Source organism: Diabrotica virgifera, chromosome 8 (assembly GCF_917563875.1).
Source record: "Diabrotica virgifera virgifera chromosome 8, PGI_DIABVI_V3a".
Lineage (NCBI taxonomy): Eukaryota > Metazoa > Arthropoda > Insecta > Coleoptera > Chrysomelidae > Diabrotica > Diabrotica virgifera.
The window spans coordinates 56,496,653-56,515,441 of NC_065450.1; the positions used below are offsets into that span (position 1 = coordinate 56,496,653).

An 18,789-nucleotide genomic window follows, 5' to 3' on the forward strand; every position below is an offset into this window, starting at 1 on the left:
AGATTCCAAGTGGAGAATTATATTAGCAACCACATCTGATATTGGATATATTTTGTTTTCGTCAAAAAATTATGACAGCGTCGGAAATGTATAGGCATCCTTGTCCTTTATTTGAGAACATAAATGAACCAACTTTTTCTTGAAGTAGTTTACTTTCTCATTGGTTGTAAAGGGTGCTGTGTTTGCTCTCTGAGGCCCCATGTTCAGCGTGTTGAGTCTGTCATTAATTTTTTCAGTTTAAAGCATTAAAACTTCTGACCTCAATTTGAAGAAACGGGCGAAAACTTGTGCTGGGATGAAGAGACGCACTGGCACTTCCGTAGACAAAAGCCCATCGTAATCGTTTGTTTCACCCACGCGACGCGTACCACCTGAAACCTTCCCGCGTACCATCAGTGGTACGCGTACCACCGGTTGGGAACCCCTGGTCTAGAGTCTAGACGTTGACTCCATGAGAAGTGTTATCTGCCTTAATTCATGGCTTCAATTCCGATTTAAAAATGTGCTAAATTTGTTATTTAATATAAAATATAGTTTGTAACTTTATTTTCAACAGGATTAGTTAAGTGTTATTAATTATTATTTTTAATTTACATTTTTGTAAATCGCTTTAACAAAAAAAGTGTTTAATAAATTAAAATATGTTATGTTATCTTAAAATAATGTTATCTTTTTCACAAATAAATACGTTTTAGAGTTTTCATTATTAGTCAAGGTATTTCACGATTTCTTCTTTTCTTGACAAGACATTTTGGTATTGACAGAAAATTTATTGTCTTGTCTTGAAATCAAAACAAGATCAAGACAAGATCTTGAAATTTTCAAGAAGTTGGCGACCCTACTTGTCTGACTATGTCTTTCCCTTAAGACCTCTCTTGTCTTCTTCTCTTCCACAGTCTTACATTCATAATTTTCAGGTCGTCTTCCACGTCAACCAACTAGTTCTAGTTCTAAGTTTTTCTTTTTTCGTCTTCCTATAGGCTTCCGCAATCATGGCAGAGAATATAGACGATTTAAAATTCTCTTAGAAATCATTAACAGAAAGCAAAAAGATGGGACTAACAATGAATATAAATCAAACCAAATACATGGTGATTTCAAAAACCCTGTTGACAACATATATCTGACATTAGAGGGTAAACCGCTAGAGAGGGTCGACAAGTATATATACCTCGGGCTATTATAATCTCACAGTTAGATCAAGATGAGGAGATAACGGCCAGAACAGAAATAGCTTGAAAAGGATTTATAAAATTCAAGTCAATGTTAACAAATAAGAAATTGAGTATGGCCATCAGATTGAGGTTCTTAGAATGTTATGTTTGGTCGCAACTACTATATGGGGTAGAAGCTTGGACTCTAAAAGACCAATCCGTAAAAAAAATTGAGGCATTCGAAATGTGGCTATATAGGCGTGTTTTGAAAATTACTTGGACTGCAAAAGTCTCAAACGAAAAAGTGTTAAGACGAATTGGACGTGTTAGAAAGTTTATCAACACAATTAAAATAAGAAAAACATAGTATCTTGGCCACATACTTCAAAACGATCAATACTCTCTGCTACACGTCATCATTTAAAGAAGAGTAGAGGGAAAAATGCTTGGAAAGAAAGAAAATATTTTTGCTGAGGAATATTAGAGATTGGACTAACCTCACTGTTGAACAGATATTTCGCGTTGCAAAAGATAGAGAAGCGTTTAAAGAAGTGATCGCCAACCATCGTTAGAAGACGCCACAAGAAGAAGAAGAAGAATAGGCTTCCATGTCAGACTCTGACTTCTAAAAAAACTTATAATATCATGTGCCTTCTTCCTCTTGCATCGAGCTCACCAAAAAATCACTCAAAAAAATTTAGTTCGTAATATTTATTAACAGTGATTATTGAATAGTATTTCGTTGTAACAACAATTTAATTTTTTGTTTCAACGAACTTTTAAACATTGATGCATGTATTTGGTTATTGTCACAATGACTGAATAATAATTGTGAAAATAACTAGAGTGCATTAATCAATAACACTCAATTGATTCAGTCAATAAATTAGTTTCGTATATTTAATAAATACTAGTAATTCTGGGTGCAAAACACTTTCTTGATTTCGTAGATGATAAGCAATTACCTTGGTTTATCGTGATAACGTACAGACTTCATTTCATTAAAACAATGTACAAATGTTGTTAATATAGAGTAATATTTGATTACTTCATAGGTGTAAACATAGGTTATGACAACGAATGCATTAATCAATCTACTACTGCGTTTAATATCCACAATCAAAGCGTTCATGGTAACAATAAACGCAGTTGTTGAAACAATAAATGTTTTGCTCGATCATTGGAAATGTAACGGCTTTTCCTTATCGTGATACCCCGAGATTTTCTGTGTTACCATTGTTTAAAAAAAGAATTCTTTGATGAAGTGCCGAATAATTTCATTTCGTTTCCAAGTGTAGTCCGTACTGGAAGGAAGTATTCGTGTGTCTATTATCGTATTCATTGTTTTTGAATCCTGTGAAAACTAATTAGTATTTTCGAAAAATTTAAACGCAGAATAAAATATTACAGTCGTATCGAGGGTCTGAAGTCCCTGAGAACGTCTATAATGATTATTTTAATAAGTCACAGGGGTGTAAAAGATAAAATTTAGTATGATTTTTAATTTCAGATATACCATTAAAAAGAAACTTTTTGTTTATTCTAAGGGACTCTCAGCCCTCGGTAATAATGTAGTCTTTTATCCTGCGTTTAAATTTTTAAAAAATACTCTCCTGCGCACCTGCGCTCTCAAAAATGATTAAAGTGTTATACATTTTTAGAATCACTATTTCAAACGCGTTTAAATGAGCTGTCACATGATGAACTTTCCCATTTAAAAAAACCAAAGTTGTGGCTGTCACCTGAAGAGGGATCGCGTAAAGTTCGAAACATTAATGTTATAATATACTTTGATTATTTTAAAAATCGACCTATCCGAGCGTTTTGCTTATGTGCTAAAAATAAATAAGTTAATAAGGGTTGAGGGGGAGGGGGTAACACTTATTCCAGCGCACTGTATAAGTGAAATCATATGAGAAATCACACAGTGTAAAGTCCATTAGGTTTAGGATAAAAAAGGGGAATTGGCAAAATTATTATTAATCAATTAATAGCATACATTGAGCCATTGCATTCAGTAAATTATTAATATAAAATACGTTCATAGTAGGAATGAACGAAACTGATTGTAGGAATGAATAGAATTGCTTGTAAGAGTAACCGTATTTTTTGTGGGACTGAACGGAATTAATTGTAAGAATAAACGGAAATAATTGTAGAAATAAGCGAAATTGATTGGATGCATGAAGCAGTATACGTTAGGAGAAATAACACTGTTAATGACAAAACGAATAGTCTTCGTCGGTCAATTAACGACGTTGTTGTTTCAATGAATAGTGTTCGTTGACTCCGTGAACAGTTTTCGTAATATCAATAAAGTGATATTATGGTATACATAATGAAAGTATTATATATTAATAAATGGATGTTCAGCCATTCAATAAACGTAATACATTGTATCAACTAACGCAAATAATGAATTGATGAACATCGCTTTGTTGTTCCAATAAAACCAAGAATTGGACAAATTTTAAGTATTGCATTTGCTTTCTGAATTACCACTTTTATTAATATTACGTACCTTTTTCGTTGAGTGATATTTCTGACATTTCTTTTTTATATTTTAGATGAATGAAGTGACACACTTTTTAGACGGATCTACGATTTATGGTTCAACTCCAGAACAAACAGGACAGCTTCGAAGTTTTGAAGGAGGCAAACTAAAGACTTTTAATGATTTTGGTAGGGAGCTGTTACCATTAGCCAACGATAAAGACGCGTGCCTTACCATGGAAGCTGGGACTGCTTGCTTTGAAGCAGGTTAGATTACAAATTTAATAATTTTTTAAGGAGCTAATGCCCGGTTGCACCAACAGATCTTAAGCTTAAGTCGAGAATATCATAAGAATTAATATAATATAATTATAATATATTACAATAAGAATACCATAATATAATAATAGATATAATTGATAATAAGGTAATAATCTAAAATTATGGTGCAACGTAAGTGATACTCAAGGAGACCCTATCTATAAGTAGAGCTTAGCTGAGCTGGAGCTTAAGATCTGTTGGTGCAACCAGGCATAAAACTTTTTGAAAACTATACTTCAAAAATAAATTCAAGTGGTTTTAAAAGCAATATTTTTAGGTAAACAAAATAATAATTACCATCCCTCTGGTAATAAAAATCATAGGTTATATTATCTCACCACCGGAGTCGAGGGCGTCCACGTGGCCTTCTTCTAGTCGGGACTTTTTTCATTCTAGCCTTACTGTTCTTTCGTCAGAATATCTTCTGAGGTGTCCTGCCCTTAAAGTCTTCTGGACTTTATTTCTTTTATTATTTTGGCGTCTGGGTATAGTTTTATAATTTTTTTACATAGAAGTAATAACTTCGGTTTGTAAAATGGTATGCAGTTTTATTAAAAAACCTTAAAAAAGTCATCCAAATGGATTAAAACATCAGAACGGATATAACGGGCGAAAAATCCGGTTAAATGTAAAAAAATTAAAAACGTCCTGTTGATATGATACATGCTTAACCTGTCACATACCAAGATACATTGAATACCAACGGGGACCTCGTGGACCCCAAATGCTACACCTACCTAGAAACTTAAGTTGTATGTTTTTGCCAAAAATACAACATCGCATATTCAAACCATGGATCAGGGAATAATTTTGGAAACCAAACGAATATCTAGTAAAATAATTGTCTGTTGGCCAAGATGCAGACATAAGATTAGAAGGGTTGGAAATTCCTGATTTCTGTAAGCCAATACATATCTAATAATGCCGGAGAAGAAGTAGGTAGCTGAGATGTTTTATTTTACAATGGCTAGAAGTAGATGAAGGTGTCCCTGGTTATAATATCACGACTGAAAGTGAAATAGCAAATGAAGTTATGAACCTAAGACATGAGGATGGAAGTGAAGATAGCAAAGAAGGCAAAACAACACTGCAAAAAATAAAGTTCTCAGAGGTAAGATCGCATCTTAACGATCTAATAGCATTTATTGATTATTCAGACAACGAAGTTTAACTGTATTATACGCAATTTCGTAATTTTAGAGAGTTGATTATAAAAAAACAGCAAACTTCAAAAGTGCAAACAAAACTTGATTCCTTTTTCAAAGCAGAATTACCGAAAGCAAGCGTGTCGATATCAAACAACGTCACTTCACTACGAATTTCTGAAGATAATTAAATAGAATTTTGTTTGTGTTTTTTACTTATATTTAAATACAATGTACATATTTTCAAAAAGAAGTTTTTTTATTTATTTTAAAACTATTTTTATATAACGGACTTTCGGCTTTAACGTCCCCCCAATTAGTCCGTTATATCGAGGTTTTGCTGTATTCTAAAGTGTATTTATAAGATAAATTAGATTAAAAATAAAATGTTATTATAATGCTGTAATGGGGGATCCCGTCTATTCAATAATAATAAAAAAAGATGATCTGACTAGATCGAAAACGTTCTGATGTTTTAATCCATTTGGATGACTTTTTTAAAGTTTTTTAATAAAATTATGTACCATTTTACAAACCGAAGTTTTTACTTCTATGTAAGTTTTTTAACTATGGTACACCTACAGCCAATCACTGGGATTTTCCCTTTAATTTGTTTTATAATTTTATATTATATATTTAATTTTATATTAAAAAAACCTTGGACAATAACGAGCGATCCACAATTATTGGGATCAAAGCTAGCCGTGCAAAAAATTACTTATGTCTTGTTTTAATCTGAATTTATATCAATTGGTTATCAATTAATTTTGATTAACATTATAAAACATAAAAAATCAGTCAAAACCTTTAACACAGAACTTTAATCCAAAAAAACATAAAAAGAATTAACAAAATTATAAGTAACAGTAATAATAGGCTATTGATTATGTTCAAAATAAGAGAGCTAAAAGGAACTACAACGTTAATGGGATTTTATTATCTCATATAGTCAATGGACCTCTAAATTTGAAAAACCCGCGGAATGCTACCATTTAAATGGGTGCGTTTTTGAGAAAGGGGTGAATTAGTCCCTAGGCACAGGGTGAATTGGGGTGAGTTCTATGCACTTTTAGTACAAACACGTCTACAGGAAAATTGTTCCAGGTTAAATTTACTATCAAAATATCAGATTTTAAAGTCCAAATATTTTTCTTTATAAAAATATACTCAAAAGAATAAGAAAAAAACCCAAAAGAAAGCAATTTTCTTTTTTGCCCCATAACTTTTTTCCACAGGGATATAGGTATAGGCATTGCTTCACCGAAAAATAACTACCATCCTTCCTCGTTAAAATGACGTCTGGTAGAGGTCTCTAGGATTTATAGTTTCCGAAATAGGATTTTTCAAATTTCGCCGCTTACAGCATTTTTGGGCCATTTTCCCCATTATTTCGCAAACATTGTTCCGTAACTTTTTTCTATGCATTTCCAGGTATATGCAATGGTAAACTTAGTAGAAAGAGAAGTCAATTACCTTTAAAATGGTCTATTGTATAAGGTTGTACGACTATTTTTAAGCAAGTTATGCTTTTTCAAGGTCTTATACTTTTATGATTTTTGATATTTTAAAACCTTTTTATATACTTGGGTTGGTTGGTGTCACGGACTCCGCAAATTTTGTAATCCATTTTAAAAATAGTTCTAGGCTACCTAGACACCTGAAATTTTCAGGATAGCTTAGAACTAGCTAACAATGCAATATTTTACTACTATTATACAGGGTGATTATTAATTATTTTATATTCGAAATCTTTGTAACTCTTCGAATAAAGGTTTGGTATGTTATACGGGGTATTTACAAAGTTATAACCAATTTCATATGAAAATCGTAACAAGTTTAACTACCTGTATAAATAAAAGCAAGCACAAGGTCAATGGTTTATTGACGTCATATTTTTTATTTATTGTCAAAATTTTCGTAAATAATTGTTTTGCTAATTTTCTTCATATTGAATACAGGGTGAGTCAAAACGCAAGTACATTATTTTCTCAGTAATTTTAAATAGAACACCCTGTATTTTATATCATTATCGAAAAGTACCATTACCATACTATAATTTTTGTGTAACATTCCCTATGTGTAAATTTATTAGTTTTCGAGATATTTTCATTTTTCAGAGCAAAATTATTAATAATTACGGGTCTAAATCTTTCCCAATTTTAAGTAAGCCATGACTGAATAATTGTGTAAAACTTACAATTTACGATTACTGATTATCAATATGTAATAAAAGTTGGCTACGATTTTTGTTATTAAATTTTATTACTATCTATTACTTATAACGGATCTACAAAGCTTTACCTCACTGACCAATCACACTGTATGGATAAATCTATTTTTTTTTTTAAATTTCAAACTACTTTAAAAATGTGACTGATGCAATGATCTTTTAAAGTACAGTGGAACCTCGATAACTCGGATTATTGGGGACCGCGGCCGATCCGGGTTATCGAAAATCCGGGTTAGCCGGAAAATATGGTAAAAATTAATAAAACACGGTATACTTACAAGTAAACTCTGTTATAATTAAATTAACATGAAACTTGTCTTTTATTATCATTTTGAAACAAAATTCTTGGATTTTAGTTCTATTTTTCTTCCAATCCAATGCTGTAGATGTACCGACACCATATGATGCTGCAATCTGCAATTGTTTTTAAAGATTCGCCTTTATCAATCCTACCTAATGCTTCTACTTTCTTTTCCATTGTCACTACAACATTTTTACGTTTTGTTGCCATTAAGTAGACAAAAATACACGCAAACACAAATCTATCTGAAGCACTATTACAGAACGGAATCGAGCAATACAAGACTATATTACACACAATACAGACTAAGACCATTGTTTAAAAAATAATTTTTTAAATAGCCTTTTAGTCTTTTTTAAACAATGCTAAGACATTTTGAAATACATAAAGGGATACTACAGGTGCCTGCTGTTTTCGATAATCATTGTGTGCCTTGACTCATTTTTACTATCGCATTGTTCAAATTACACAAATACAAATTATCTCTCAAATATTATATTACATACATTTTTATTGTTGAAATGTTTGTCTGATAAAAATCGGTCCGGGTTAGCCGGACTTCTGGATTATCGGGGACCAACTTATCGGGGTTCCACTGTACGTTAATAAATCGATATCTACAAATTGATGGTGCCTCAATGGCATTAGACTGCAGATCGAGAGGTCCCCAGTTGGAACCCGGCTGTTGCGTATCTTTTTTTAATTGTTTTAATAAATAATTAAAAGTTTATATACTTAAAGTTATATATTATACCATTTTAAACAACCGTGGTATTTAAAAAAATTATATTTAATACTAGTGTAATTTTTGGAATCATAATTATAAATAACAGTTAATACATCTGCTAAAAATTCATATTTTATAAGTTAATTATTGTTTCCAAACATGTTGTGTCCTATATGTACAATAACACAACCGTGATATTATAAAAAGTACTTTTTTATTAGAGTGTAATTTTTGGAATTTTAAGCATCTAATCGTTAAATCGTTTATCGTTAAAATATTTTATATTCTTTCCTATAAATATTAAAAAGGTTTTATTATAAAAAAGTTCTTTTTTATAAAAGTGTAATTTTTTATAACTATTTTAGAATTTTTCATTATTACTTTTTTTCTTGTACATTCAGGTATATACATTGTGAAATAAAGCATATTTTCTCTACTTTAAAATGGTGTATTGCAAAAAATTCTAGGACTATTTTTAAACAAGATATCCGTGGGATAACCAAGGGTATCCGTAATTTGAGAAAAATGTTATTTCATTTTTTTTTTCAATTAGAAGAATATAATGACATATTATAACATAATTTTTAATTCCAAATAACTTTTCTTAACAACACTTTTCGATATTTTGAAATATAAAGCTACTTTACTCTTGAACGAAATTCATATTTTTTAACATACCTCGTACAATATTGACAAAATTTTATATCTGATAATTGCATCTTAGGTTTTAGACTATGCAGAGCATTTTATAAAGAATAACTTTTTTTCATATAGTTAATAATAAAAAAGTTTTCCATATGGTTCCAGCTTAGTGGGAACTATTGCATGTGTATGTGACATTTTGAAAAAGCATATGTTGTTTAAAAATAGTCCTAGAGTTTTTTACAATACACAGTTTTATCGTAAATAAAATAAGTTTTCTTTTTTATTGCATAATGTATATATACCTAAATATTCAATAAAAAAAGTTATAAGTTATAATGAGAAATTTAAAAATAATCGTAAAATATATCAAAAATCATTAAAAGTATATACAACTTTGAAAACCATATCTTGCTGAAAAATAGTCACTCAGCCTTTTACGAGAGACAATTGTAAAGACAATTGATTTTTCTTCCTATTAAATGTGACATTGCATATACCTAAAGCTGCGTAGAAAAAAGTTACAGAACAATATTTGCGAAGTAACAAGGAAAATGTCCCAAAATCGCTGTGAATGGCGAAATTTGAAAAATCATAATTTGGAAACTATAAATTATAGTGACTTATGCCAAACGTCACCTTAAAGAAAAAGGATGTAAGTTTTTGAAGTTATACTTCTTTACCGGCGATAGAGGGTGATTTTTTTATACGTTAAAACCTATCAGCCCGGCGCATGCGCATTATAACTTTGTTCTGATTGGATGTTCAAATGACATGTCAAAAATTATCCGAAATGGCAGCTGTGGTTTGGAGGTAAAGGTAAAGGTAAACAAATGTATAATATATTAGTTTTATTGTTGTGAGGACAGAAACAAAAAAGTTTATAATATTGTAGTGACTTTTAAATAGTTTTTAAAAGCAACAGGTACGTAATAATTGTTAATGTATCATGGGTATAAACCTACCTATTTGATCTGCCAAAATACATAGTATGTAATACTTTTATTTATATAATTTGATTACCATCAAAATTTCTATCAATATTCACCTAATATATTGTTTTTTTACTCCATGTTTTGTTGTATTTTTCAATTCTAAATCATTTCAATTCAAAATTAAAATAATTTGATCAATTTTCAAAATATCAAAATATCACAAGTTTAATCCGTTTAGTTAGTCGATCTTCGTAAATAATGACACATAGTGTTCGTGGCTAAGCGGAGAAGGCGAATGAATTCCAATACCAACCGCTCTTATCAGCGCTGGTTCGAGTCCCAATAGAAACTTTCTTTTTTGTTTTTTTTTTTAATACATTTTATGATTGTAAGTATATTTATTATATAATTGTATTTTCAGAAAATACGTATTTAGTTAAAAAAATTTTCGACAATTAATGTTCAGACATCATTTGTGGCTTGTTTAATGTGTTTGTGTGTGTTTTATTCTTTATTATTTTAATTTTTGGCACTGTTCTAATAAAAATGTTTGAGAAGTAGTAAGTAAAAATTAGTTTAATATTTAAACAAAATATAAATAAAAAGTATATTAATTTCGTTTAAATCATATAATAGAAGTATAACTTCTTACGTGCGTACAAAGTACACACACATTCTTTTTTTTTCTGTGAAGCAATGCCTATACCAATATCCCCATTGAAAAAAGTTTTGGGAAAAAGAACAAAATTGCTATCTTTCGTGTTTTTTTTCTTGTTTTTCTTTTGAATATGTTTTTGTAAAAAAATATTTTTGACCTTAAAATGTGATATTTCTATAGTAAATTTAACCTGAAACAATTTTCCTGTAGACATGTTTGCACCAAATGTGCATAGAACTCACCCTAATTCGCTGTGTGACTAGGGACTAATTCACCCTTTTCTCAAAAACGCACCCCTTTAAATGGTAGCACTTCGCGGTTTTTTCATACTAAGAGGTCCATTGACTATATGAAACAATAAAACCCCGTTAACGTTGTAGTTCCTTTCTAAAATACATATAGCTCAATAAATGATCGTTTTGGAGTGTAATTTCCAGGGGCAACTCCGAATTGCATGAAAATTTGAATTTAGGTTCTACTTACCCTCCACTTCAAAGTTGAATTTGTGCCGTTTTGGTTGCTTTTACTTGGGGGGTGATATTTACCCCTTCTCGGGGGGTGAAAAACGCGTGTTTAAAATAAGGCCGGAAATGGATAAATTGACTTATTTTATGCACTTTTTGTTCTTAAAAGTTTTTTTACATAAGTCAATACTTTTCGAGTTATTCGCGATTAAAAATGTTGATTTTTCGACAAATAAACTACGTTTTCAGACAGTTTTTCCCAAATAACTCAAAAAGTAAATACTTTATCGAAAAAAATATTTTTAGCAAAAGTGTAGCCTATAAAAAAACGAAAAAAATGGTGTACCAGTAAAGTCTACAAATTGAGTAGAAGCAAAGTTGTAGCTCATGAAAAATACGTTCTTATTCGTCTAATTCCAAATCGAATAATTCAACGCGAAATCACCGAAGAAAGAAGCGTTTTTCGGGAAAACCTTATTAACATTTTTAAAGTATAGAAAAAAAGCTTATTATTTGTTTTTTACAAAAGTTTACAGCATCAAAAATAAACGAGTTACACTAAAAGTTGGCCCCTTTTTTTGGTAAAAAAAATCGTGAAAACCTCCCTCTATTTAGCACCCTAAATGAAATTAATCGTTTGGCTTTACCATCTATTTTAACTGTATGTGTATTGTTTATATGATCTATAATGTTTATATGTTTGATTGGTTTGAAATGCTTATTTTTGAAAACATTTGGTTTTACAGTAAAAGAAATTTTCTAAAAATTTTTTAAAAATTTAATTTTTTCAAAATAACTTAAAAAGTATTAGTGATAAGAAAAATCTTAAGGAGTAAAAAATGTAGGTTTTGCTATTATAAATATGCTAGTTTATTTTGTGTCTCCGTAAGACAAAAGTTGGTTAAGATATGGCTGTTCAAAATTTGCATACACTCGTGATTAGTGACCCATTCAAGTTTTCTCAATTATAACCCTTTCAAAAATAAACACTTTAAACTGGTGAGACTGACAGGTCATATATAAAATAGATAGGTAAGTAAATTGTTTGTAAAGCGGTAGCGATTAATTTCATTTGGGGAGCAAAACACGGCGAGATTTTAATTTTTTACAAAAAAAAAGAGGGCCAACTTTATTTTGAGCGTAACTCGCTTATTTTTATTGCTAAAACTTTTGTTAACAATTAAATCAAAGCTTTTTATAAACACTTTAAAAAAGTTTAAATGGGTTTTTCTCGAACAGTGCTTAATTTTTCGGTGATTTCACCTTGAAATATTTGATTTGGAATTAGACGAATAAGAACGTATTTTTCATGAGCTACAACTTTGTTTTTATTTGATTGATAGACTTTACTGATATACACCATTTTGTTGGGTTTTTTATAAGCTACAATTTTACTAGGGATATTTTTTTCGATAAAATATTTACTTTTTGAGTTATTTGCGAAAAACCGTCAAAAAACGTAGTTTTTTTGTCGAAAAATCAACATTTTCAATGGCAAATATCCCGAAAAGTATTGACTTAGGTAAAAACCTCTATAGAACAAAAGTTGCTTAAAATCAGTCAATTTATCCATTTCCGGTCTTACCTTGAACGTATGTTTTTTTCACCCCCGAGAAGGGGTGACTGTCACCCCCCAAGTAAAAGCAACCAACGGTACAATTTCAACTTTGAAGTGGAGGGTAAGTAGAACTTAAATCCAAATTTTCATGCAATTCGGAGTTGCCCCTGAAAAGTCCACGGTATCGCCGAATTTCCCGTTCATTTACTGGGCTAACAATCAATAGCCTACAAATAAAATCAAACAAGATGCTGTATATGTCCACCACCAACATCTCTACATAACATAACTTTTCTTGTTAAGTTGAGGTACACTGCAAAGTATACGTAAACTGGAAAGTATATCTGAATTAAGAATAGATATGCACTGTATGGGCTCCGTGCGTGACCATGGTGGGGATACACGAAACTATGCCAGCGCCCGTAGCGGCGAAATTTGACAACTTTGGCGAATAATAAGTGCGTTCGCGGGTACCTGTCGGCGACTAGTCGGTGACAATTCCTAACCTCACCTAATATAAATAATACCGTTAATACATAAATATAGAAGGTATATTTATTTTAAACTTTTAATTAATATTAATAACTAATTATTAAATTATACTAGGTAAATATACCTTTTATATTTATCTATTAACGGTATTATTTATATTAGGTGAGGTTGGGAATTGTCACCGACTAGTCGCCGACAGGTTTCCGCGAACGCACTTATGATTGAATAATAATTTTTTTCAATAGATATTTCGCTTACCTTATTATTGCTGTTTTGATTTTTGTTTATTTATTTTTATATTTTCATGCTGACTTTCTTTCCTTCCCCGATCTGGTGGTATACTCCTCTCGTCATCTGTTTTCCTCTTGTGTTACATACACACTAGTGATGTAATGAATGTCATTTTTTGAACATTCGCGAATACGAATGCGAATGCGAATATCTGCTACCGACATTCCCGAATGCGGATGCGAATGCGAATATTCAGTTTTTATTAAATTTGTTTCTATTTTTGTAATGTTTCCTAAATTTGTAATGAAAAGTTAATTGATATTTAGTGTAAATCAATCTGAATCTTAAGCTTTATTACATAATACCAAATAATAAAAAAAAGTGAAGGCTGATAATGTGATTATACAAGGTTAAGTTCTATCTATCTATTGCCCTTCATTTGTCCAAAGTTGAACTTAGACCTTATTTTTCCACTCTGGTCCCTGTGTACCTTTTTAGGTAATCCGACCATCTCGTCTGTGGTCTGCCCCTTTCTCTTTTGTAGTCCTAAGGTTTTCAGTGAGTTATCGCTTCATTCGTCTTTGTCTTCCATCTTTGTCTTCCGTCTCTTTGTGTGCTGTTGTGTCCTGCATATTTCCATTTGAGAGTAGCTGCATGTTTGAGGTTAAGTTACCTTTTCTTAATAAAAAAAGATGAATAGATTTTGATTTTATTATTTGATTAATTATTTTAAAATTATTTTTTTTCTGGTTTTCATATTCGCAAAACATTCGCACACATTTTGCGAATGCGGATGCGAATGCGAATATGCAAAAACATGCGAATATTCGCGAATGCGAATACGAATATTCGTTACATCACTAATACACACTACAAAATAATAGTTCAATAGACCCAGCTAATGTTAAAATCTTTTAATATTAATTCACACTGACTAATTGCTTTCGATGTACACTTAATTAATGTTAACACCGACAACTAAACGTGTCGCGTCAGTCATGCACAGAGCGAATCGAAACTCTGTCGTTCAGGCCACCTATGGTGACAATACCCGTGTTGAGCTGCCCCCCCACTTGCAAAAATTAAAAAACAAATAGCCCTGATTTATGAGCTATTTATGAGCTCTCATATTCCGCAAATTAAAAATTTTGATCTCATTCCACTGAGCAGGAATTTAATATTTTCAGCCCCCCCCCACTACTTAAAAATAGGAATATTGAATTGATTTTTGCGGCAGAATTACGAGCTATTTATGAGCTCCTGAAATTATATAGTTTCGATTTTTGAGCTCATCCCCTTCACCCCCAAACAACCCTAACACAGTTTTAACTTAAGAGAACAATGCTGAGAAAACTTAAAATATATCGTATTGTGGATATAATTCCTATACCTTATATATTCTAAGAATAAACTATTAAATCACGTGCATTTTGATTATTGAGCTACAACCCCTTCGCAAGAAAACTACCCCATCTTACCGGCTTAAGAGGGAATTGTACTTAGAATGCATTAAATTAATTATTTGGCGACTAAATATTTTTAATAATTTATGAGCTCCCAAATTACGCGCATTTAGATCAGTAAATTGCAATTTATTTTGTATAGTGCAGTCACTGAAGTTAAAAATCAACGATTACCTTCAATTTCGGTGAACCTTTATCGATTTTCACGAAAATTGGTGAGTGGTTAGAGGATACCTCAAGAAACAAAGGTGACATGGTGCCACCTTGCGCCTTTACCCTGAGGGTGGATACCGCCCCTTCTCGGTGGTGAAAATTATTTTATAAAAAATAACTGCACAAATCAATAAAAGGACAAATTATAAGCAACATTTGTTATATAAAGTTATTAAAATAAGTCAATATTTTTAAGTCATTAAAGATCAAAGATTTGAATTATTCGTGAAAAAAATGCATGTTTTGAAGCTGTTTTTCGTAAATCACTGAAAAACTAAGTTTTTACAAAAAAGTTAATAGCAGTTTAATTCGTATAGCTTATATTCTAAGAATAAACTCTTAAATCATGGACATTTCGACTATTGAGCTACAACCCCTTCGCAAGAAAACCATCGCGTATATTTTGCGAGCTCATAAATTATTAAACGATATGTAGTCGCCAAATAATTAATTTAAATAATTTTTTCTACGACCGTTTAATAATATGCTCATTATTCACTATTTTTGAATAGATAATAACACCCATTACTTTACCCGTGAGTAATAGTTCATTACGGGCTGAAGTTACTCACGGGTCATTACTCACGGGTTGAAGTTAGATTCAAGTGGTGCATGGCACTTTTAATATATTTATTATTAGCAAATAAAATTACTTAAACTTTATTTAATAAAATAATCATTGAATTTATATCAACAATTATTAACCTCGAAAAATGTTTAAAGGATTTTTAACTTTAATAATGGATCAGTATATTTTTTACGTTTAAATTTCAACATTTGACATTTTAAGATTGACGTTATTAAAAGTAAACATACACAATGTGTACTAATTTCGTAAAAGGGTTTACGGATATGAAATTTATATCAATGAATTGTGTTTTACTTACTGTTGATTGTACAATAGATTTTTATTGGGAGGAAAAGTTCTTTTTCATGTAATTGCCTAAAAATATCTTATTTTAAAAGCCACCGCCATTATAATACCACGACGCTAGTGACATTTCTATGATTCTAGCAGTGTTGCCATAGTTATATAAAATATGTTTTCTTATGAAAAATAAAATCTTTCGAGTTTAAATAATGTGAGTAGTTGATAATTATATTTTTCTACAAATCAAAATAAAAAGGTCGTAGAAAAAGTATAGTATTCTACTCGCATGTAATGGCTATTACTCACTCTGATGAATTACAACACTCGCCTACGGCTCGTGTCGCAAACTTCATCATCGTGAGTAATAGCCATCATTACATGCTCGTTGAATAATATACTATTAAGTACTACTCTCTCTTAAGCCGGGAATATGGGATGGTTTTCTTGCGAAGGGGATGTAGCTCAATAGTCGAAATGCGCGTGATTTAAGAGTTTATTCTTAGATTATAAGCTATACGAATTAAACTACTATTAACTTTTTTGTAAAAACTTACAGTTTTTCAGCAGTGCCGGTTTAACCTAACTTCGGGCCCTGGGCGCTAGAGATTTAGGGGCCCCCTTCATTGCTATTCGTTGTAAATTTTTTTAACAAAAAAACACATGCATTAACCTGCATTAACTATTAACGTTTATTGTAAAACCCATACATTTTTAAAACAAACGAGAAAAATAGCAAACGTAAAAAATATTCCAAAAAATACATTAAAAATTATTAAAAAAAAACAGAAAGTTCTACAGAACAACACATGACAAACAAAAAAACATATTCTAAAAAATATATAAGACAAAAATTAGCTTATTTTTTTTTTCTTGACTAGTCATTAGCAAACTGCCATATTAATAATATCAAAATTCAGTTGCTCCACTTCTTCATTTTTTATAATACGATAGTGATAATGCGTCTAGGTTTTCTTGGCCCTTCGACCTTCAATATAAATATGCATCTTTATTCTGTTTAAAGCCAAAAAAGACTGCTCGCCTGAAGCATTAGAAATTGGTATCGTCAAATAAACTTGCAGTAAAGTTAAAAACTGGCAAAAGTTGCCTTTACATCCTGGATAACAGCAATTTTCAAATGTTTATTCAAATTTTGGCATAACGTTATAAAATAAACACTTTCATTATGCAAGTTCTCTTTGGTTTCATCAACATCTTTTTTATATTCCTCGCATAACATATTAATTCACTTTTTGACTTCTTCTCTATTTAGCGTAAAAAACATCTAACAGCTAATCTGAACATCTTTGTAGATTATTATATTCTCTTTAAAAGATCTTGAGAAATATTGTGGCATATAACATTAAATAGGTACCTACTTCAATTCTGAATATTTCTTGCCCCTTTAAAATTGTTTCACTTTCAACTGCTTCAACGTAAAATGTTTTTTTCTTTGTTTTTTGAAGGCCAATTATATAGAATATGTTTGAGATTATTGCCTTCACAAAAAATAATTTAGGCTTCTAGTTCAATTTAGCTTAATTTATTTCTTACGTCTCCAACGAAGCTCAAATGTCATTAATTCTACTCCAATTGATACGTTTAAGTCCACAGTTTCTAACGTTTTCCTTGTTGCATTCACTCGTTTTAAAATCCTTGCCCAAATCAGTGTCAATAGAGTATTCAAGTTAACCTGTTTCAAAGATATCCATTTTATTATGCAGTGCCTTGGTTTCACTTCTAACTGCTGATTTTTTGTCTCTATTATTGCTTAACTGGAAAAATATGTTTGATGGATCCGTAGTTTTTAAGTAAAGCATTTACAGCGTTTAAATTTACAGCGTTTAGCCGAAAATCCTATAGCCAATTTTAACAAAATGAGAAAAGTGCTCTGCACAAGAGATCTAAGGTTAGAGCTAAGAATAAGGTTGGCTAGGTGCTACGTTTTCTCGACTCTGTTTTACGGAATGGAAGCTTGGACCTTGAATGCGGCATTAATGAAAAAACTGGAATCATTCGAGATGTGGGTATATAGAAGAATTCTAAAAATATCATGGACAGAACACGTCACAAACAAAGAGGTTCTGAGAAAGATGAATAAAGAAATGGAAGTCTTAAATACAAATAAAACCAGAAAATTGGAATATCTCGGACATATTATATCTCGGAGATACAACTCGCTCCAACTCATTATGCAGGGAAAGATTCAAGGAAAAATAAGCATAGGGAGACGCAGAATATCGTGGCTGCGCAACCTAAGAGAATGGTACGGATGTACATCAAACGAACTTTTCAGTGCAGCCGTCTCTAAAGTCCGAATAGTTATGATGATTGCCGACCTCCGTCGCGGAGATGGCACTTAAAGAAGAAGATTTACTGCGTCAAAAGTTTCTACATGTTTTGTTTTCATCGCTTCCAGGAATTCATTGCAAGTTTGGTCAGACAGATAGCTAACTGGACCTTTTTCTTTATTCGCATTCTGCCGTAAATTCTGAGCTACTAAGTTGTCAAAAGCAAAGTATACAAGACAACTTAAGTAATTTCCCTTATGACGACTCGTTAAATCCTCATGGGATCAACGAAAAGCTAGTCCTTAAGAAGCAAATAATTTAATGGTGACAAAAACTCTTCTTAGGACCTTTACTCAATAGTCAGCTTCGCGTTTTACTTGCTCTTTCAAGCCAGCGTCTATAACTCCAATTTAACTGTTGATCCATCTAACTCCAACTGATGATCTTGTTTTTAATAACATAGAGTTCCTATCCATAGAGTTCAGATGAAATTTACTTTCTTCGTGAGATTTGGGTAAACTATTCAAATATTTCCAGTGGGTAAAATATATCTAAAATCAGTTAAACTATTTTTTTCAATTGAAAATAATTTGCACGGGTAAC

General features: G+C 31.2%; 1 protein-coding gene across 1 annotated transcript in view; it reads left to right on the top strand.

The window, feature by feature from the left end:
* LOC114339255 (chorion peroxidase-like) overlaps window positions 1-18,789 on the top strand; it is a 141,739-nt gene that overhangs the window by 39,232 nt on the left and 83,718 nt on the right. The window contains exon 7 of the mRNA XM_050658630.1: window positions 3,722-3,914. Coding sequence (XP_050514587.1) covers window positions 3,722-3,914 — 193 coding nt within the window. The remainder of the gene's footprint in view (window positions 1-3,721; window positions 3,915-18,789) is intronic.